The sequence below is a fragment of the Rhipicephalus microplus genome, chromosome 9 (assembly GCF_043290135.1).
Source record: "Rhipicephalus microplus isolate Deutch F79 chromosome 9, USDA_Rmic, whole genome shotgun sequence".
In the NCBI taxonomy this organism is placed as follows: Eukaryota; Metazoa; Arthropoda; class Arachnida; order Ixodida; family Ixodidae; genus Rhipicephalus; species Rhipicephalus microplus.
In genome coordinates, this window is record NC_134708.1 from 102,329,414 (window position 1) to 102,352,980 (window position 23,567).

A 23,567-nucleotide genomic window follows, 5' to 3' on the forward strand; every position below is an offset into this window, starting at 1 on the left:
GCTCTTGCCATCATTACGCAACTGTACACAACTGGTTGTATATAATATTGGTGACTGTTCGACATACATGTATTTGCGTATGACACTTGCACATATGTTCAGCGTCAGTTAGTAATGTAGCGCTCAACAAATTGTTATGGCACGTTCATCCTTTCTTATATGAAGGTACATTTCTCACTTTTCTCAATTTCGTAATTCCATAGGCCAACCAAAGTCACATTCCGATTTCAGCAGTGTAAATTGAACTCTTATGCTATAAGTCTAACGTATGCTTGTCTGTAATTTTTGATACCTTTGTCTTTCTGTCGGCGATGCTTTTTGTGTTAGCCCTTTATTGTCGTTAACGTGTTATGAGAATATCATCATCATCATCATCATCATCATCTTCATCATCATCATCAGTCTGACTACGTCCACTGCAGGACAAAGGCCTCTCCCATGTTCCGCCAGTTAACCCGGTCCTGTGCTTGCTGCTGCCAATTCATACCCGCAAACTTCTTAATCTCATCTGCCCACCTAACCTTCTGTCTCCCCCTAACCCACTTGCCTTCTCTGGGAATCCAGTTAGTTACCCTTAACGGCCAGCGGTTATCCTGTCTACGCGCTACATGCCCAGCCCATGTCCATTTCTTCTTCTTGATTTCAGCTATGATATCCTTAACCCCCGTTTGTTCCCTAATCCACTCTGCTCTCTTCTTGTCTCTTAAGTTTACACCTACCATTTTTTTCCATTGCTCGCTGCGTCGTCCTCAATTTAAGCTGAACCCTCTTTGTAAGTCTCCACGTTTCTGCTCCGTAGCTAAGTACCGGCAAGATACAGCTGTCTTATACCTTTCTCTTGAGGAATAGTGGCATATTACCTGTCATAATTTGAGAGTGCTTGCCAAATGTGCTCCACCCCAATCTTATTCTTGTAGCTACTTCAATCTCGTGGTTCGGCTCCGCGGTTACGACCTGCCCTAAGTAGACATAGTCTTTTACAACTTGAAGTGCACTATTACCTATCTCGAAGCGCTGCTCTTTTCCGAGCTTGTTGTACATTACTTTCGTTTTCTGCAGATTCATTTTAAGACCCACCTTTCTGCTCTCCTTGTCTAACTCCGTAATCATGAGTTGCAATTCGTCCCCTGAGTTGCTCAGCAATGCAATGTCATCGGCGAAGCACAGGTTACTAAGGTACTCTCGATTAACTCTTATCCCTAGCTGTTCCCATCCTAGGCTTCTGAAAACCTCCTGTAAGCACGCGGTAAATAGCATTGGGGAGATTGTGTCCCCCTGCCTTACACCTTCTTGATTGGTATTCTGTTGATTTCTTTAAGAAGCACTATGGTAGCAGTTGATCCCCTGTAGATTTCTTCCAGGATGTTTATATATACTTCATCTACGCCCCGATTCCGCAGTGTTTGTAATACGGCTGATATTTCTACTGAATCAAACGCCTTCTCGTAATCTATGAAGGCTATGTATAGTGGTTGGTTATATTCTCAGCATTTCTCTATTACCTGATTGATAGTATGAATGTGGTCGATTGTTGAGTAGCCTGTTCGAAATCCTGCTTGTTCCTTTGGTTGATTGAATTCCAATGTTTTCTTTACTCTGTTAGCAATTACCTTTGTAAATAGCTTGTATACTACAAAGAGCAAGCTAATCGGTCTGTAATTCTTCAAGTCCTTGTCATCTCCTTTGTTATGTATTAAGGTGATGTTGACGTTATTCCAGGACTCTTCCCGTCAGGAGACACATCGTAAACAGGGTGGCTAGTTTTTCTAACACAATCTGTCCTCCATCTTTCAGCAGATCTGATGTTACCTGATCCTCACCAGCAGCTTTGTATCTTCGCATACTCTCCAAAGCTTTTCTGACTTCTTCTATCATTACTGGTGGGGTGTCATCTGGGTTACTGCTAGTTCTTATAGTAATAAAATCGTGGTTGTCCCTGCTACTGTACAGATCTCTGTAAAACTCCTCCTCTATTTCAGCTATCTTATCCATATTGGTAGTTATTTTGCCCTCTTTGTCCCTTAGTGCATACATCCGATTTTTGCCTATCCCAAGTTTCCTCTTCACTGCTTTGACGCTTCCTCCGTTTTTCAGAGCGTGTTCAATTCTCTCCATGTTATACCTTCTTACATCGGATACCTTACGCCTATTAATCAACTTTGAAAGCTCTGCCAGTTCTATTTTGTCTGTTGTACTTGAGACTTTCATGATTTGGCGCTTCTTAATGAGATTCTTCGTTTCCTGGGAAAGCTTGCAAGTGTCCTGTCTAACTAGCCTGCCTCCAACTTTCACTGCACACTCCGTAATGATACTCGTCAGACTATTATTCATTGTATCTATGCTAAGGTTGGTTTCCTCACTAAGAGCCGAGTACCTGTTCTGAAGCGAGACTCTGAATTTCTGTACTTTCCCTCTCAGTGCTAGCTCATTGATTGGCTTCTTGCGTATTAGTTTCTGTCGTTCCTTTCTCAAGTCTAGGCGAATTCGAGACCGTACCATTCTATGGTCACTGCATCGTACCTTGCCAACCACTTCCACATCCTGCACGATGCCTGGGTGTGCACTCATTATAAAGTCTATTTCGTTCTTATTTTTGCCATTAGGGCTCCTCCATGTCCACTTGCGGTTTCCTCGTTTTCGGTAGAAGGTATTTAAAATCCGTAAATTATTGCGTTCTGCGAATTCTACTAGTAGCTCTCCTCTGGCATTTCTAGTACCGATGCCATAATCTCCTACTGCCTGGTCTCCAGCCTGCTTCTTCCCTACCTTTGCATTAAAGTCTCCCATCAGTATTGTATACTGTGTTTTTACCTTACTCATTGCCGATTCAACGTCTTCATAGAAGCTTTCAACTGAAGCGTCATCATGGCTGGATGTAGGCGCGTAGGCCTGTACCACCTTCATCTTGTATCTCTTTCAGTTTAATTACGATACCTACCACCCTTTCATTAATGCTATAGTATTCCTCTATGTTGCCAGCTATGTTTCTGTGAATTAGGAACCACACTCACAGTTTTCTTCTGTCAGCCAAGCCCCGATAGCAAAGGACGTGCCCATTCTGTAGCACCGTATAGGCCTCATCTGTCCTCCTAACCTCACTGACCCCTATTATATCTCATATAACACCCTCTAGCTCCTCGAATAGTACAGCTAGACTTCCCTATATATAAGTCTATAAGAATAAGTCTATAAGATAAGTCTATAAGTATAAGTCTATAAGTATAAGCTAAGTCTATAAGTATAAGTCTATAAGATTATAAGCAGACTTATATAGCTATTTTTTATCACTTGCTTTTATTACCAGTTGCTCAGCGCGTTTCCGGTGGTTTTTGTACCGTTTTTACCAGCTAAATTTAGCATGGTTGATTGTGAAGTGCTTCATCTCCAAACAAAGACAATTATGAAGGGTCAAGCGCTTGCGTTCATTTAGTCTATATTCTCATATTGGCATAGTAAGCTGCCTAACCGATGTGAGACGTTCTAGAACAAGGTGTAGCATTCTAGTACAGAAACCATCTGGCGTACACGATGCATATTCCAGACGTCCTTTACGTACATACACATTCACGCAGCAACGCACAGCCAAGAGTCAGCTTATAAATTGTTGCCTTAGCTGATTCTATAGCCAGAGTTTAAAAATATACCAATAGACAAATCTACGCAACTAAATGACGCAAACAAATGAATGTTTTCTACTCACTGCACCACGGAACTCCTTTTTGTTGCCTGGCATGGTTTGCAACACACATTTTAGGTTATATAGCGGGGGGTAAACTCAAGGCAGGAAGTTGTAGATCAGTTTAAAATACGCGCGACAAGTTTTGGCACAACTGACTGAGCTGCGCTGGCACCGTGGCGGTGGAAGGGAAGGTACGCCAAACATCGCTTGAGTTTTTTGCCCCACTACGGGTCGAATCACTGTGTGAATCACAAAACTCAAGTCCTCGACATCTGCGCTGTTCGCGAGAGATGCCTTTCAGCAAACGACAATTTCCAGCGTCCTGTTTTGTTTGTACTGGAACGAGGAGCACAAACAACGCAAAATCAAAGAATGAGATACAATTGTGAGACGCTACGTGTCCAGTGGGTGCGTGTCCATTCTCAAGGTGGTTGTTCTGCATCAGTCCTGTAACAGCTCGACAAGGGTTACGGTAATTTTGCTATCGCCCTCGGTAACGAGTGAAGCCTAGGAGAATACGAGGTGGCAGTGGCTTGTCGGGGGAGAACTCAAGAATTACACTGCCGAGTAAATGTGGCTCTGCTGAACCATCTTCATGACGGAGCCATTTATTCTGTCTCCTGACTGAGATTACACCGCTGTCTCTTAAATATTCAAGTAGTTGATCTTCACTGTATTGTACTGGTACTTGTCTAATCTTTCCTAGGTTTATCACATACGACTGCGGTATATACGTTGTCACTTGAAGACCAGCTAGAAGTCTTAACTCAAGAAGTATGGAGAATGCAGGAACTGTAGAGACTCTCACGGCAAAGTTGCCATCTCTGTCGACACGGAACGACTGCACTTTCTCTTTAGCAGCATATACTACTTCACTGTCCAGTTTGTTCGGATTGACTATCCAGAAATGGGCGCTAGGGTCTGTCAGCTTGAAAATTGCGGGTAATCCCGCTGGTCGGGGTTTCTTGTGCGTGACTGTTGTGAAAGGCCTGTTTTCTGCTTCTATATTGCAGTTTATTTCCGTGGAGTCGATGATTGTTGCATCGCTGTATTCACCTTGATTATCAGTTCGCGCCTTCTTCTGATCAACACACTCTTCGCTGGCGTTGGGTGTCATCGCGGGGCCATCACAGTCTTCCTCGGGTCCGCGAAACACGGGTTTATTTTGCTGTTCGGACGCATTCATCACTTCGTATTCATCTGATGGGCGCTGAGAAGATTGACCGCCACGAATAGCCGATGCTTTCGGACGTCGTGGCAGCCTAACATAAGGCTTCGGTGCCTTGGAGACATGGCGCCTGATGCACCGCGAAGGTGGTGGCCGAATCTTGGCAGTAAGATACAGAAGACGAGTAAGAAAACTTACAAAATTGGCGAAAAACAGCAGAGCTAGGAAGCTCAAGCCTGGTGTTAAGGTAATGGTAGTGACTGTATGCGTCTTCCCTGCAGCTCTGTTTTCGGCCTAAATACAAAATTGGCCTTTCGTTACCAGCGCTATCTTCCTGGCACAATATAGCTCCCATGCCGCGATCACTCGCCTCGCATTGAATGACAAATCCCTTAGACAAGTCGGGCGCAATGAGAACAGGCTTTTCGCTTAGGGCCTGTTTCAGCTTGCAAAACGCATTCTCTTTTTCTAAGTCCCATACCAGTTTAACCGGCTCGAACTTTTGAAGTGCGTCAGTTAGAGGGCTGGCAAAGCTAGAGTAGTTTTGCACGTAATGCTGATATTATCCATCTAGGCCCAAGAATGACCTTATCGCAGATTTTGTGATTGGTCGTGGATAGTTCACGACGGTAGCTACCTAATTTCTGAAGATCTACGCCGGCCACGCCCCACAACGTGTCCCAGGTAAGACACCTCACCTTACTCTAGGTGACATTTAGCAGCTTTCGCGGTAAGACCAGCTTCTTTCAACCTGTTCAGCATTACTCGTTAATTCCCGACATCTTCTTCCCAGCTGTTTGAAAAGATGGCGACATCATGATATGGCGGAGGGAACTCGGAGAGGCCATTAAGAACGCGGTTCTACCTAAAAAATACCTAAAAAAATAACGGGCGCATTTTTCAATCGAAAGCTCAGCTCAAGTGGACGATACGTTTGGAATGGAGAAACGAATGGGGCATAGCGGCTAGTGCGCTCCGTAAGGGGAACTTGCCAATACCCTCACACGAGGTCTAACATGCAAATATAAATAGACTGTGATACAGTTTCTACCTTCTCCCCTAGATTTGGTATCGGGTAAGTTTGGTTTCTAGTTATGGCGTTAAGACGCCGATAATCAATGCATGGCCTGGGATATTTTCTTGGCACTTGAAAGAATATTAGAGGAGATGTATAGTCTCTCTCGCCCGGTACTATGACTCACTCCCAGTTCGAGCATTTTATTGATCTCCTCTTTCAGGATCTGCTTTTGCACAAGGGAACATTGATACGACCTGCTACGGATTTCCTCCCCACAAGTTAGCTCGATATCATGTTCAATCCCCGTCACCTTTCTGGGATGGTTCGAAGACACGTCTTTAAAGTCGGAAACAATCCTCAAGTCCTCCTTCTTGACTTCACTTAACCTAGGCTTCATTTTCAACGGCACCAAGAGAACATCTGACCCCATTTTGCTTACATCACTAGAAGTCCAAAGTTCTGCTTCTTCTTCCTCTGATGCATTCAAAAGAATATATACGACCACTTGACGTTAAACATATGGTTTTATCAAGCCACTGTGGTAAATTTTGTTCAGTCGCCTTCATATTTTCACTTCATAATTGGTATCAGAGAGCTTCGATATGACTTTGCCGGGCCCTTCCCAATGAACCTCAATCTTGTTCTTTTTGGATGGTCACAGCCGCATTACGTGACAACCCACTTCAAAGGTGCATTTTTTCGCCGATTTGTCGTAGTACTCCTTCGACAACATTTGTGCAACCTTCATGTGGCTTTCCACTAGTTCTTTCATTTTTACAAGCCTCTAAAGGAGGTCAAGAACATACGCAACTACATTAGGGCCCTCATCTAATGCCTCCACGGACTCGCGTAGCATTCGCAATGGCGTTCTCAAACTTCTGTCATACGCAAGCTCTGCAGGGCTATAACCAGTGCTTTCATGAGGAGCTGATCTCAAAGCGAAAATAGCGGGAGGAATACACGCTTACCAGTCGCAGTGGTGCTCGCAGCAAAGGGCTCTCAGTATCCGTTTCAGAACGGAATGCCTACGCTCTACCGGATTAGATTTCGAGTGATGGATCGAGCTGTGGACTACTTTTATTGCGCATTTACCCGAAAAGGTGTAGGTAAGGCTTCTGGTGAAGACACCACCGTTGTCGCGTTAGATTTCAGAACGAAATCCGACGCGTGCAAATATAGAGAGCAGAGCATCTGCGACATGAGGGTAATTGGGCTCCTTAAGTGGTATCGCTTCTGGAAATTCAGTGGCGACTCAAAGGGCCATCAGAATGTACCGACAACCTTGCCTTGGCTCAGGCAATGGCCGGATGATATCAATTACTAGGCACCGAAAAGGTTCTGTGACAAGTGGCGCAAGGTTCATGGGTGCCTTCCAGTTGTCCGTGGATGTCCCCGCTCTCTGACAAGTGTCGCATGAGCGTACAAAGTCTTCGGTACACTTCCAGCAATTCGGGAAATAAAGCTCAAAGGAAATATTAGTCTTGGTCCTCTTTACGCCGCGATGTCCTGCCCACGCGTTTTCGCGCGCCAATTTTGATGGTTGGTGACGATACTTCTGTGGCACCAAGAGCTGTTCATACCTGCGACCTTGCACATTGGTGTAGCTCCGATACAGAAGCCCTGCCTTCCCAAAAAAGGAAACATTCTTTTTCTTTGTTCCCAGTTTTACGCTTTGTATTACCACTTTAATAGAGAGGTCATCCCGCGGCTCTCGAATGAGCGTTTCTTGATTAGCCTTCGACAGCTCAGTCCAACTTTCTACTACAGGTGAGAGTGTTGCACCCCTCTCGATCTCACTCAATGGCGCCATGTCGTCTCCTCTACCGTCAGAGAGAGCGCCAGTCGCTTTGGTGACGGGCCGCTCGAGTAAGCTTCATCGATTTACCAAGTCCCGGATCAATCGCTGGCGGCCTGCGGACGCCTCGGCTCATAGGCAGCTACGTCACATGCACGTGATCTAAAAGTCCTGGGCCAGCCCGAGCGGCCTCGGGCCATCTGCGCGCTTGATACTGACTGCATCTGCTGTGGCGTCTGCTATGCCAGGCTATGCCGTCTGCTCCCTCCAGAGCAATGACACAGGCCACATCACTGACCCAATATCAACCATAACAGCAGTTAGGCAGTGAATTACACCTATTTCTGTTGTGATGCAGCTTACTGTAAGTGAACTACTCGAGCACTTGCGCATCGTAGACCGGTGCAGTCGTTCCATCGCTGTCTCTCCTAGCGAGTATAGCACGTGTTTGCCCGACCTTCGGGAATACGCACATCCTCGACGTGGCTCAGAATACCGATGACAAGAACTGGGTGCCCAAACAATGCGAAATCCAGAAACATGCGAGAAGCGGACAGAAAAGCAAAAAGAGAGCAAGAGCACGTCAAAAATTTTCATGTCTAACTCAAGATGGCCGCGCTGGCATGCGCCCCGTTCTGTCGGCTGCACGCTGCCCGAAAAAAATCGTTCATATGGTCTTGGGCCGCCCGCAGGCCACCCGTAGGGCGCCCGGCACGCAAAAACGAACGTGCGTCCGAGCGGTCTCGGACCAGTGGCGGAGCTTCCAGTTGGTCTCCGAGAAATACGAATGCGGCGCTGGCTTCCGGGGCCATACGCAGCCATGCGGGACGTGTAAATCTATGAAGCTCAGCAACTGCTCGAATGACTGCTCGAGTTGACTCCCACGGAGAATTCCCTGTCTGAGGTTTCGTCGACTCGCCACTTTGGTCACGCAGATCAGCAGTTTTGCAGGTGGTGTTTCACTACATTTAACAAGATCAAGTTCCTGCGAAAGCTTCCGCGCTTGCGATCACGTGTGGGCCATGTACGCTAAGTTGGGGAAAAACGATTTGCCCTGTTCTTTGAGAAGTTGTTCAGAGTTATTCAGAAAAAGACAAGAAAAACGATCGGGAAGCGTGGCACACACAGCCGCTTTGGTGCGAAGCTCAACGAACGGGCCCTCAATGACGACCGTAGCGATTGGTAGGCAAGGACTGTGCTTCTCGGTGACTTGCCTGATCCAGGTGCATTCTCCTCTAAAGTCATCCGGTGACACAAACGAAGGATGCGCAACATCCATGGTTGCCGCTGAGTCTCGAAGGGCTCGCCACGTTTTCTCATTCACACTAATTTCCTGATGATACAGCTCTAACAAACGCTTGATCTTTTCCGATTCTCGGATTGTTGCGTAAGCAAACATTTGTTTACAGTTTATCACGATGTGTCCTTCGTTTTTGCAGTTGTAGCAGATTAGCGGCTTCCGTAATTCAAACACCCGTGTGGTATCAGTGCGCTGTTTAGGAACCTCACTCGATTTATCCGCTTCTGTTTGCCCTTCCCCTAAAGTGTCCATCGTATACGGGTCCTTCCTAAAATGACTTTGCAGAATAGGTTTTCACTCAAAATTTTTTGAAAATCCCTCTGCTCTTTCACCTTTTTCAATGCGCACTGCCCTGCTATGCAACTTTAGGCGAGTATAATACTCCTCGGCTAACTCTGCAGCCTTGTTTAGCTGTACTTCGCCAAGCTTGTCTTGCCGCCAAAGTTTTACGTCATTCCCGATGCAGCGCTAGAATTGCTCTTATGCAAATAATTCTAACATCTTATCGCGATTGTCATAAACATCTTCGCCCTTCAGCCATTCAATTAAATTGGCTTTAAGGCGAACGCGAAGTCAACGTGTGACTCATTTTCCTTTTTTGCGTACCGGAACCATTGCTGGAAAGCTTTGGGTGACAACTAGTAACGTGTCAAAAGCACTTTCTTAACTTCTTCATAGCTCTCAAACGCTTCCCTCGACAAGCACGTTATCACTTTGGACACTTTGCCGGGAAGTAGGGCTAGCAGGTTGTGCGCCCAAAGAGACCGCTCCAAAGCATTTTGCTCACAGACGTGTTAAAACTTGACGGGACACTTCGCCATGTCCTCGCCTACTAAGAAAGGTGACAGTTGGTCCCGATTTTTCTCACCGCTGGCCTGAACCGTCGTAGAAGCTACGCTAGGCGCCTGCGAACACTGTAGTATTGCCAATTCCATTCTTTTAAACTGTAGGTGCTCCTGTTTTTCGGCCTCCTCACGCTCGCGACCTTCGCGCCTTTCAGCTTCCTCGCGTTCGCGAACTTCTCGCTTTTCAGCTTCTTTGCGTTTGCAAACTTCTCGCTTTTCAGCTTCTTCGTGTTCGCGAACTTCTCGCCTTTCAGCCTCTTCGCGGCGTGCTTTGATATTCGCTCAGGCCTCATCGAATTCCTCAGCCGTCACTCCTTTATCCTTCATGGTCTCAAAGATTGCTTGCTTTCGTTTCGCACGACCCAAAGTAAGGCCACATTTGTCGCACATTTCGATGAGTTCCTTCATTTTAAGGTTCTCCATCGTTCACACTAGCCTCTTGTGGTTTGCCCCTGTTAAGAATCTACTTGCCATACCCCAGTATAAGCCCACTAGCAAGACGCACAAGCAATTTTAATGACTGCTGTGTTTACACCTTCCACATTAACTTTGGTTTGAAAGCGCTCCGACTTGGCTTGAAACAATCAAAGCCCACTCCAATGCGCACTGGAATGTACGTTTCTATGTATTACAATGTCCACTGGGAGTCCCTCTCAGGCGTGATGAAACGCCATATCGATGCTCCACGGTGGCGACGATGTCGAAGACCCACTACCACGCAGCTCTTCTCTAAACTACTTTACCCTGTGCTAGAGCAGTCTGGTGAACTGAGGAGAAAACATTAGGCACTTACCCCATCGACGTCGCTGATGCCATCCACTGTTACGAAACTCCGACGCCACGGTTCCGCATGGCGCCCCTGCTCCGAAACTCGCAGCTGCCAAGCTCGCCGGCTAGGCCGACAGCACAGTAGGTCTTAAGAGCCAAGATGTATTCTCTCTTACGCATACGTCGGTGGCTTGGCCACACACCGCTTGGCTTTTTATAGGCCCCGGGTGACCCTTACGTCAGCAACGTCCAATCAGAAGCGCCACTGGCTGTGATGTTAGAATCCTGCAGTCAGGAACCACCGCTGGGTCGGACACATGGACGAGAGATGTTGCCACACATTGTGTAGGATTCGCCAGACTGGATGGCACTGATTGCATCATCAGGCTGCTATCGGGCCCATGGGTGTAGAGAGCTCGCCGTGCGTTTCGTAAGACACACCGGTTCCACTGCGTTAGATGACGTCATTGAGATGATGCCGTCAAGCGGGTTCACTCGCTGGCCTTGACAGAGATTGTCTTTGCAGAGGTAATGACGTTTGGTCTGGACTCTCAGGCGTAACAATACGCGCAAGCACAGATACTTCATCATACAACTCTTACGTTTCTATGTATTACAACCACACAACTATCTGTAATATACGCAAGCTACTTTACGAAGTAACTGCCACTCATGAATCCTTCTAATTTATGACTTTTAGCTTCAAAAGTGTCTATCAAGCGTTAAAAATAGGCTTTGAAAATCAGAGTGAATTCGATAAATCCCACAGGCCAAAATATTTACGGGCGGGTGCTTATCATTTTTTTATAATAACCAAAAAAGACTTGGCTGCATGGCAACGCTGTGTTTTACCCTCTCTGCCTCTTCACCCTGGATTCCATTTCCAACCACACTACTACATTTTACTCTGAATGGCTACGCCTTTTTATACCCTCTCCACTCCTCATGCGCGCACCACTGCTCCTTAACCTCACCTCTCCTTCCCACTCTTGCTATAATGTGCCATGAACACTACGCTTGCTCTTCTTGTTGCACATACGTGCCGAGTTTTGAGCGGTCGCCGACCATAGACAAAACGCAAGCGCATCCAGCTCCACCGTTCAATATGTCATTGCATTCATTCAACCATCTGATGTATATCTCGAGCTCTATATTCAAATGTTGCTGTCAATAGAGATACTGCAAGGAGTGCTCACACTTTTTTTGGAATGCAGCCCAAGCGGCACTCGCAGCACATCAGCATGGCGCAGCAGCCGTGATTGTGTCCAACCATGGTGGCCGTCAATTGGACGGAACTCCAGCTACGGTGAGTGAGCCTTGTATGAACGGCCAAAATGACTATCGAAAGAGCGTCTACAAAACAATAAGGGTCTTGACCTTGACTCAGGTTAGCACTCCAAATACATGCAGTATTTCAAGAGATCAGAAATATGATCAATAAATATTCATGCTACAAAAAAACTTGTAAAGAAGACTGCTAACATGGTATTTCTATGACAATACTTCACTCGTACACTCTACTTAGACAACTACGAATGTAGATTGAGCGTGGGTTTGGATTCACGCACAATCGGCTCCCGAGGTTGCATGGAGAGCCTCGAGTTCGTATAGCTGGCCGTCGATGATAGCTTTGCGTGTCACATGCTCCTGTGTTGACATTGAGCATGCACTTGACTTCACACCTTTAGCCGTGGTGACCCTGCGAATACGTACAGCTCCAGTGGCACGATGCAGCTGCAACAGGCCGTATTCGTGCGTATTCGTGTTATTTGTGAAGGGACAAATGCAAAATGTGAAGTTTACCAATGGGACTAATTTGAAAAGCCTGTTCAGATTTCTTAGCGAGATAGAGATATCTGCGCTATTTACATAACCGCATTGTGGTTTCTGCGCAGCCTCCCGCGGGACACGATATAGCAGAGTCATATATTCTGTGACTATAGCATTTGTTACACTGTATGTTTCGCAATATTTCACAAGAAATGCCCACTATAGGCATCCACATGTGCGAGCGAGAACCTTCCTCCTCTCTGCACCGCCGAAACAGTGAGAAACCTTGTAGGCCACAGACCGCCTAATTGATTGATTTGTGGGGTTTAACGTCCCAAAACCACCATATGATTATGAGATACGCCGTAGTGGAGGGCTCCGGAAATTTCGACCACCGTTCTTTAACGTGCGCCCAAATCTGAGCACACGGGCCTACAACATTTCCGCCTCCATCGGAAATGCAGCCGCCGCAGCCGGGAATCGAACCCGTGACCTGCGGGTCAGCAGCCGAGTATCTTAGCCACTAGACCACCGCGGCGGGGCCACAGACCGCCTAAGGCAACTCTCACTAGTAATGTTGGGTCTCACAAAAGCACAGTTTGATTAAATGTGATCGCCTCACAATTTTAAGCCTCTGGGTTTTACATACGAAAGTTATGACACTTTGACGACGATGGCCATAGTAGACAGCGCCGGAATTTTCAATCACCTAGGAACATTTAGACTTCGCCTAAACTTAATTATGGGGCCCAAGTATTTCATTACTATGATATTGCGGCTGCAGTCCCAAGATTAAATCCCATGGCCTTCAGTGTAGCAGACTATCACTATAACCTTTAAAGCACCACGTTGGTTAATAGTCTCAGAATTCCAACTTAATGCAGAATCCAGATGACAGATAAGTTGTGCAGTGAAAATGGCAGCATCCAGGTACACAATCGTGCCAAGCCTTTCACGCTGGACGGGAAGGCAAGCGTGCATGTAACGGTACGCAATGCTCTGCTGATAATCGGAAGCCATTGCCGTAACCATTGTACTAGAAGAGAACATCGGCTAGTTGTTGGGTGATCTTTATGAAGAAAGCACTGTTATTCCTACATAATGAGTGACCGCTGCAGATCGACGTCCTTCCCGAGATAGTGGCCGCCGTGGGTGACAAGATGGAGGTGTACCTGGACAGCGGAGTGCGCACGGGCGCCGACGTGGTCAAGGCGCTCGCTCTGGGAGCTCGGGCAGTCTTCGTGGGACGGCCGGTGCTCTGGGGACTCGCGCATGACGTAAGGACGTTTTGTTGTAAGGTAAAAGTTGTTCAATACATCAGCGAATTGTTCTAAGTGCGAAAGTATACAGGTGGGTATGCGATACAGAAATTGGTAAGGCCCCCTACTAAGTACTGCTTGGTGAAATGTAGTACGTGAAAAATATGCCGAAGACGGAGCGAAAAATGAAGAACTAAAAGAGTGAAATAAAGTGATAGATAGAAAGAGGAAAAAACTGAGCAGAAGGAAGAGATAGAGAGTAAAAGATAGATACAAAACGGGAATACAGGCATACATAGCTCTAATGAGAAGAAAGGAAAATAACATAAAGAAACAGACATGGCAAAGATATAAAAAGACAGAGAGTAAGACAGAAGAAAAAGAGGAAAAGATAATCACTAAAGGAGAAAGAATATACTGAGAGGAAGAGATGGAAAGAAAAAGTCAGAACTATGCCGCAAAGGCGAAGCAATAAATGCGATAGCGACAAGTTGGAAGGTCACGTGCAGATGGTAAGCAAATTGAAACGGGCCCTGCGTTTCGTACACAGAATTGACGCTCGAAAAGTACTCACCGGCACAGATGAACGTAAATACGCGTCTCAGTTGTTACTTCGCTGTGTCTGAAAAGCGCGTCCTTTTCGTAAACGGAAACTTCGTGTGCCCGTAACTACAACAGAATCGTTCCGGTGAAAGCCCAAGCCGTACGATTGTCCCCAGTGCGAGATAAGCAAGCGCACGCCTGAGCGTGTACACTGCCTCTCTGCGGGGAGAAGTACGGATGGGAGATGAGTGTACGCTCCGCCGCATCGTGGCGATGTGGCCATGCACGCCATTTGCGCCATCTCGCTGGTAATGTTCATGGCATGATAGTTCCTTCCCCGAGATACGCATCATCAGCGGTAAGTGGTACATATAAATAGCTTGCTCTTAGGTGTTTCTTCCTTGCTCAGACTAATGGCTCGCATTCACAATGCAAAGGTATGACGTTCGATTTCACGCACCGGAGTCTTTTTTCTATTATTTTTCTTTCTTGCAATTTCTTATATATAGATACGTATACATATGCGGGGATTGACAGCGACGCCGACAAAATCCAGCCCAGTGTATCCATTGAAATGCTACCTCATTAAATGAGGAATTGACAAAAAGAAAAATAAATAAAATAAAGCAAAATGAATATAGGTAGATTGAGTGTAAAACTGAAATAAATACATAGCAAAAAAACAGGTTAAAAAGAGATAACAAATTTTTAAGGAAGAAAAAAATATAGGAAAATGCAGTGAAACAATGAATACCACCCCAGTCTATTGCTTCAGTTTTGTCATCACTAGTTCGACGCTGGAATAATTGTTTTTGTAGAACTGACAGCGCGGAAACCAATGAGATGTAGCTGAACAAGCGCACCGCAAGCACTGGGTCGTGGCTGTGCTCAACATCGCATCCATATCAGCGGTGGTGAAGCACACACACACACACACACACACACACACACACACACACACACACACACACACACACACACACACACACACACACACACACACACACACACACACACACACACATATATATATATATATATATATATATATATATATATATATATATATATATATATGTATATATATATATATATATATATTTATTTATATATATATATACATATATATATGTATATATATATATATATATATATATATATATATAGAAGTGTTAGTGGACGAAGTTCAGCGAGATAAAGCGCTGCTGCCATATACATACATACATACATATATATATATATATATATATATATATATGTATATATATATATATATATATATATATATATATATATATATATATATATATATATATATATATATGTATATATATATATATATATATATATATATATATTCAGAGGCGACATAATCTGAGCACAGAGCTCGCTCATGAAACCGCATATTTATTTACTACTTCCTGACTTATCGGCCGTGTCACGGCGGAAGCGTAAACCAGTATAAATCATGCATTTTTGTATGTGTTTAATATTTCTTTGACCACATATATATATATATATAAACTTAGCTAGTAGTGCAATATAACCAAGAAATTAATTATTCATTTAATCATACAAGTTCCGCCTGGTGGTCATGAAGAAGGCTGCTCCTTCTTCGAAAACAGTTCAATATTTAGGATAGCAGACATGATCACGTTTGACATTTTAGTGAACATTCATTTTTTGTGGACACTTAAATTGGCGTGATTACTGGTGTTGTTACAAACACTTTGTGGCGTAGACACATGTATGTGTGTTGTGGACACATTATATGTGATGTGGACACATTTCAGTATGGAAAAACGTAGGCGCATTGCGTAAGTGTTGTGCTATGTATCTATGTAAAGCCTTCTTTTTGCTACCAATTATGCGATGTCGACTTTTTTGCAAGAGGGGAAGCCAGTGTCACGCATTGGCACCATCCACTTATTTTACACAATTATTAAAAAAAACCACCGAACTGTAAGGATAAAATAAATATTGGTTTTTGGTGTTGTGTCTTTTGTTTTACTACTACCAAGTTTTAAGTTTATCATTTGTGTTACGATAGCCAGAAGGTATATATATATATATATATATATATATATATATATATATATATATATATATTGTAACGGGCTTTATTTGCAGAGCAGAACGCCAGAACGCAGAAGGCGAAGCAGTCAGCAGCGTCCGGCCAAGCGCAGCAAGCACGAGCTTATGCTAATGGCGATGCCCCTGAGGCGCCGAGAAATGCCACTGAGGCCTGTTTTCTTCACTAGAATCGCCCTCCGCTGAAAAAGGCGCCATTCTGGCGGATGAAGGAGAAGAAACGACTAATGGGTCATAGTATGGCTTGAGGCGATAGCCGTGGACAGTGTCGCGGCCATGGTAGCGTAGGTCTGTGGATGGGATGATGGGCTCCACCATATATTTGACGAGTGACGTTTGTTGTGGAACGCGGTATGGCCAGAGGTATTCGCGAAGAAGTTTTGTGGGGGGCGGCCAGATGCAGTAGCAGGTGCCCGAAGCCATACCAATGAACAAGGTGGAAAGTTTGGAGCCGAGCGGTCCCCAGGCCGGCGGGATTGCTGATGCCACTGGTCCTCGGTGGAAAAAGAGCGGGCAAGCTGGCGGCATTCTTCAGCATGTCGGGCAGCTTCGGACAGAGTTGCGCTTTCGGACTCATCAGGTTTATATGAAAGAATAGTGTCTACTGTATTCGAAGGTTCTCGTCCGTATAGAAGAAAGTTTCGCGAAAACCCGGTAGTAGCTTGTACGGTAGTATTATACGCGTAGGTGACGAACGGGAGAACTTGGTTGCAGTTTGAATGATCAGAGGCGACATACATCGACAGCATATTGCCAAGAGTATGGTTGAAGCACTTCATCATGCCATTCGTTTGAGGGTGGTACGCTGTACTTGTGTGTTGCACGATTCGGCATTCATTGAGTGATGCCTTCAAGGTGTCAGAAAGGAAGGCACGGCCTCTGTCACTTAAGAGCTCGCGAGGGGCACTAAGGTGCAATACGAAACATTGCAACAGAAATATTCCAACTTCACGGGCTGTGGAAGTCGGCAGCGCGGTTGTTTCTGCATAGCGTGTCAGATGGTCTATCGAAACAATAATCCAGCGATTACCGGCTAGAGTTGATGGTAGTGGTCCGTAAACGTCAATGCCAACGCGATCAAAAGGCCGACTAGGACAAGGAAGTGGTTGTGACGAGTAGACTTGCCTGGGAGGTAACTTTCGTCGTTTTTACTGAGCACACGAGCGGATGAATTTCCGCACGTAGTTATACATGCCACGCCAATAAAATCTCAGTCGAAGCCTAGCGTATGTCTTGAAGAGGCCTGCGTGGGCGCACTGTGGGTCAGCGTGAAAAGCTTCGCAGATAACAGCTCGAAGATGGCGGACTATCATTGATTGATATGTGGGGTTTAACGTCCCAAAACCACTATATGATTATGAGAGACGCTAGATGGCGGAGCATCACAAGGAGACACTTGCAACCATCAGAAAGGTAGTTGTGTCGGTAAAGAAGTTCATCATTGAGGCATAAGTTGCTAGCCTGGCGGTGGAGAGCGCGAGACGACGAAGAAAAAGAGAATCAGAAAGAATGCTTATGAGCCTACTGATCCAGGGATCCTTTCGTTGTTCCACCGTCATGTTGCGCAATGCGGATGACGCAAGTGCAGGCTCGAGGGAAAAGAGGCAAACACCTTCATCCGGTATGAGTGAGAGAGAAAGCGCGTTGGCGTCCGTGTGCTTACGACCAGATCTGTAAATAACGCGGATGTCGTACTCCTGCAATTTGAGCACCGAGTGAGCAAGTCGTCCGAAAGGGTCTTTAAGTGTGGATAGCCAACAAAGGGCGTGGTGGTCAGTGACGACGTTTAATGCATGACCGTACAGGTAGGGGGCGAAATTTTCCAAGGATCCAAATAATAGCTAAACACTCTTTCTCGGTCACGGATTAGTTAGCTTCGGCTTTCGTCAGAGTTTGGCTTGCGTAGGTGAAGACATATTCATCAAATCCTGACTTTCGTTGCGTGAGCATAGCGCCAAGTGCAACACGGCTGGCATAATTATGAACATCGTAGTGGCGGAGGATGGGTGGTGAAGTTAGCAGGCGGCGTAATTTATTGAACACCTCGTCGCATGATGGTGACCAGGTGGAAAGGCCCTTGTCGCCGCTAAGGTTGTCCGTAAGGAGCGCACATATGGAAGCTAAATTTCGAATAAAGTGTCGAAAGTATGATGACAAGGCGACAAAACTTCTAAGCTCATTTAAGTTCTTTGGCTTCGGAAAATCGGCGACTGCTCGAAGCTCGGTGGGGTCGGGAAGTATGGGGTCGGGAAGCTCGGTGGGGTCGGGAAGTATACGACATGGACAAGAACGGTGAGCGGCCGGGCACCAAAAGGACACTTCTTGAGGTTGAGTTGAAGGCCGGCGTCGATGAGGCATGTGAGGACGTGCTCAATATGATTTATATGGGTGTCGAATTTGGTGGAAAAGACAACTACGTAATTGAGGTAGCATCGAGGTACCCACAATCACCTGCTCTTTCATAACTTCTAATGACACAACATCCACTTGAAGCGCTTAAGCTCTCCCACCGATTTGTCGTAAACTTCAAAAAAGGGCAAGTTGCCAGTGGATTGCACCGGAGGGGTAAATAGAGAAACGGTGGTCAGAATGTCTACTTGGGAGAAGGGGGGGGGGGCTCTGGAGGTACTGTTGACAAAGATGACATAGCTCGTTTATGTTTGCCTTTGTTGTTTGCCCCTTTTACTTAATTTCTTCCTTTTTTTCTGTTTTCTTCTTTTTTGTTATTATTAATATTTTTCTTCTGTCCCCTTCCCACCTGTCTTGAGAAGCTATAAGAAGGCACGAAAATGTGTAATTAGTATTATGCCTTGAAAAAGACGGTGTTCCCATCGAAAGGTAAGCTGAATAAACAAGTTGTTATGTGAAAGCGCATCTACTTTTATATATATATATATATATATATATATATATATATATATATATATATATATATATATATATATATATATATATATATATATATATATATATATATATATATATATATACACTAAACCACGAAAGCCTCGAAGAAAAGTATTTTCCGACACACGGAATCGAATTAGTGGCCTCTCATTTTGCAGCGTCCGGCGTTGGCCACTCAGTCACAAGAGGACATGTTCTGCGCCATTGTCGCGGCGAGTTAATTGCATGCACCATTTATGCCGATCTCGGGAGAGTATCAGCGTATTCACAGCTTTTCAAGCGAGATGACGCTAATAGTGCACTTGGTGTCCCGCTCATGTACTTTGCCTTTCGGTGCGTGGTCACCCCATGCATTGCGGGAACGCTCATCTCGCGGTGGCAGAGAATTGTACCTCTTGAGCTTTCAGCAGATCGATTGCACGAAGGTCACTTCTGTTCGCGAAAAGAGTGCGGTTTTCAAATGCACCGATGTAACAACTGTGACAGTACTTTGTGCACCCTCATCCTGTTTGTGTCTGTGCGTATACGTTTCGTGCCTTCTTTGAATTTGAGCAGCGTAATTGGTGTGTGTTGTGAACGTTCTTAGCTTGCGCTCATCTTCTGTGTGTTCTTATAATGCGTTCTTTCTCCCTGAACAGCGTGCTGCACGTTAAGATTTGGTTGCCGCTTTTAGGGCGACAATCCCATTTGTCACTACCACATTGATTGCTTCGCCCTTTAGGCAAAACTTTTACTTTTTTTACCAATGGTGACAGTTCACTCTCAACCTCTTGTGGTTCAAACACAGGCAATGAACAAGCTTCTATCATTACAAGAAGCGTTATTATCACCCTTACGCAGCAGCTTTTCTTTGAACCCTCATGTGCACCACCCCAAACGTTACACATTTCCTTCACGTTTGCAATCGAATTGAGAATTAATTTTTCTTCTGTGTTTGTGACGCAACGCTATGTTCCTCGTAGGGCAAGCAAGGTGTAGACAGAATGTTGCAGATACTTAGAGAAGAACTGGAGCGCACCATGCAACTCCTGGGTGAGCTGTTCCCCTTTTTTCTCACTTTATTAACGACACACATTGTATATAATAAATAAATAAATAAATAAATAAATAAATAAATAAAGTCAATGCACGTACGCAAAATTTTCACACCTAGTTTACGATCGTGTATAATTGAGTGTTATATAACACTTCTTGTCTGGGGGGTGTCACTCCCCTCCTCCCTTTCTCAAGGCCCTGATAAAGTCGTCGCTTGCACGAGCCAATAACACTCGGCCTCTAATATATTATATGACGCCGGCGTCTCAGCAGCGGGTGAGCGCATCTAATCTTCGGCATCAAGTATAGGCTGACCACGATGTGAATAGAAAATATTATATGCAAGACGAACGGCCATGTCTAATGAGTCACATTTAGCTGAAATATTGTTCATATTTGCTTCGCCACCTTACTCATCATGGCCTAAGCAACCTTATTCAGGTCAAGGACTAAAAAAAAAGCCTTCTGGTTGGAAAAGGTAATGGCAGAAGGATGCAGCGCACATGGGTTAACTTTAGAAATATAGATTTAACTAAATATAGGTTCAATGTAGGTAAATGAGTATAAGCTAACCTGATTTTTTGTAAAATTACTTTCATTCTGAATATGGACCCCATAGGCACGTGTACACATAGCGTAATGATCAAGTTTGTTCACCTGCCACAACAAAATGTGTTTTCTTTTTTATATTTGCATTCTAGGGTGTGCTGATATCAAGGAGCTGTGCGAAGACTTTGTCTTGACGAAGAGCCACTGCTTGACGCATTCTTGTTCACCACCGCAATTTTAAAGGAGATGGTGCTTAGGCTGCGTAAATTAGCGGCAGTGCACGAGGGAAACACGACAGACCTCGAAAACACCGGAAGTGCTTTTCAATGTTTCCGCTGTTGGTCACTTCACCTCAAGCTTCATCCTGGATTGTTTTTGCTTCTTGTTGTAAACAAAAGAGCACTTAGTGCATGAAACCACCCAGTGGGTGTACCAGTTTATTGCAATAAAATTATGTAGGCATTTTCTGAGGGGGTAACACGATCCCGGCCTTGTTTCGGATAAAGTGAAAATAGATACCATTGAACCGCACATCTTATCCTTGACACGTGACTAACCCCCGTATTCACAAACGCTCTTCGACTCGACTTCCACCCTTCTCTTGACAGAGTTGAGCACTGCGCCACCGCTGGGCTGAAAATGACGCTGCGCTACTAGAATCGCAGCAGATTATTGCTGATATGCAGTGACTTGCTGTGCCTAGAGACGGCGCTCCCATCGGCTTTCTCAAGTGAAGGTGAAGCGTTGAGTAAAGAGACATTCTAGAATACGGGGGTTAAAGTTTGAAAACGCTGGGGACGAACACGGCTGAGGCGGCAATGAGACGAGCCGGTCATCTCCGTCAAACGAAAGGCGCATGCGATAAGATCGCGTGAGGCCTGAACTCGACGGGTACTTAAACAGAGAGCAGAAGCCTCGGTCGTCTTTCGCCGAGCGAAGGGGTGCGAGTGGAGGGAAGGGAGTGGCAAGGCATAACATTTATTAGCGTATGGTGAACATGAATGTCATATCCTGATATGAATATTATCCTCTAGCATATATGTAAGTTGATTTTGTTGATGTATGGCAAACTCGGCATCGCATGACATGAGTCCGTTGGAAGAAAGCAAAAGTAGGGGGATGTAAATGAGTGTTATCAACCACTCTCAAAAACTAGTATACTACTCTACAACAGCAAAGGGGTATAGTGAAGCATGGCACATCATCAGGAGAATATCTTGATAGCTGATGTAAACTACATCATGGCAAAGGATTGGTTCTTTTGTGGTCACTTAATTAGCTTAAGGGCCTTTACCAAAATGCTACATATTCACCATATTGTTATGAGCAAGATTTATTTGTTGGCAGCTAACGCTGCGCAGAGCGTACAGTATTACAAAACAAGCGGGTAGCTCGAGCATTCTACCGACAACAACAACGTCGTCGTCTTCCTTCTTTTGGGTATAATTTTTGTCGTTTGTGCCAGGTTGCAGTGCCCCTTATTCTTTTTTTGCTATTTTTAATGTCTGGCTTTGAAACCCTATTGCACTTTTCCTGTTTTTTTTTCTTTTGTTTTATTGTACTCCGAGATTTCAGATGCTTTCGTTTCAACTGCGCCCCGCTAGAAGGCACTACCTGTCCTGTGTAACCACGCGAAAACTGAGTTTTCAATCACTCGCGCCATTCCCCATAGTAAGGTCCTGTGGTTCTTTTTTCCGTGAATCAAACAGAAACGAACAAGCAGCATTTTATTGTGTCTCTTGGTGCACGGAAGGTTGTTTATTTAGTGCAGTTCGACGGACTACTAGTGATTAATTGTAGGTAGTCCGTGTGATGTTATCGGGATTATTTCGAAATAGTCCGACTGCGGCGCTTGTGCTCTTGTGCATTTACCTTAACTTCTCGGTAAGTAGGGCACTGTTGTTGATAATATTGTCGTTTTACATGTCATACATTGAGCTTTCAATATGACGTAAATTGTTTTTTGATTTAGAGTACCTTTAAGTTTCGACCAGGTTGTGGAATGTATGGAACATCAGCACACCCGGCAAGCTAATGATATAGCAACCTGTTACGTGTTTTTCATGCGGAAGCAAAAGGAAGGCGAGAGTGTGTGAGATTTGATCACGAAACTCTGGAGGCTAGCCGAAAGCTGCAACTTTAGTAGAACAATGGACCGTATGTTACGAGATCGCAGCGTTTGCAATATCTGGGGCGATGACGCACGGCGTTCTTTGTTGACGCGAGGTAAGCTTGCCTTTGAAGAGGCCGAGGACTTCGCCAGGGTTTCTGAGAAGACGCAGAAAGATGTCCATGGCATGAATGAGACTGGCGTGGGCAACGGAAGTGGTACCATGAACATTTTGCAGCGAATACGACGACGTGAGTCCCGGCCACCGAGTAGCAACCTGGAAAATAGTCACCCATGGTTTGAAAGTTTTGACTGGCCACATGAATCGAACGAGTGCTGACATGGAAACAGCAAGTGCCGCCAGTGCGAGAGAAAAGGTCACTTGCCCAGGGTATGCCACATGAGTCATTCCCGGACATCAGGTGCATATCTCGTGGAGGAAAATGTAAGTGAGAGCGAAGAATTTATGCTTTTGCTAGGTGGCCCACAGTGCAACTGACAGGGACGTCTCGCGGCCTCCCACAAAGGTTTTGACACGGGTAGGGCAGAGACTGATCATGATAATAGACACTGGCTCAACGGGGAGTGCGATTCCAATGAGAACTTACGACATACATAGAATGCGGTGGCCAGCTCTCACAAAAACTGCCCGCGCCTGTCATGCTCTCCTGCAACCATGCTCATCATGGGCAAGGAAACCATGGAGGTGAAGTCTGGGACTGTAACCGTA

The 23,567-nt window shown here is 45.2% G+C and overlaps 1 protein-coding gene across 2 annotated transcripts in view; it reads left to right on the plus strand.

Moving 5' to 3' along the window:
- LOC119163120 (L-lactate oxidase) overlaps window positions 1-21,210 on the plus strand; it is a 156,138-nt gene extending 134,928 nt beyond the window's left edge. For both annotated transcript variants that reach the window (XM_075874180.1, XM_075874179.1), the window contains exons 9-12: window positions 11,788-11,879; window positions 13,462-13,620; window positions 20,106-20,175; window positions 20,880-21,210. In XM_075874180.1, the coding sequence (XP_075730295.1) occupies window positions 11,788-11,879; window positions 13,462-13,620; window positions 20,106-20,175; window positions 20,880-20,968 (410 nt within the window). In that variant the 3' untranslated portion in view covers window positions 20,969-21,210. The remainder of the gene's footprint in view (window positions 1-11,787; window positions 11,880-13,461; window positions 13,621-20,105; window positions 20,176-20,879) is intronic.
- The last annotated feature ends 2,357 nt before the right edge of the window (window positions 21,211-23,567 follow it).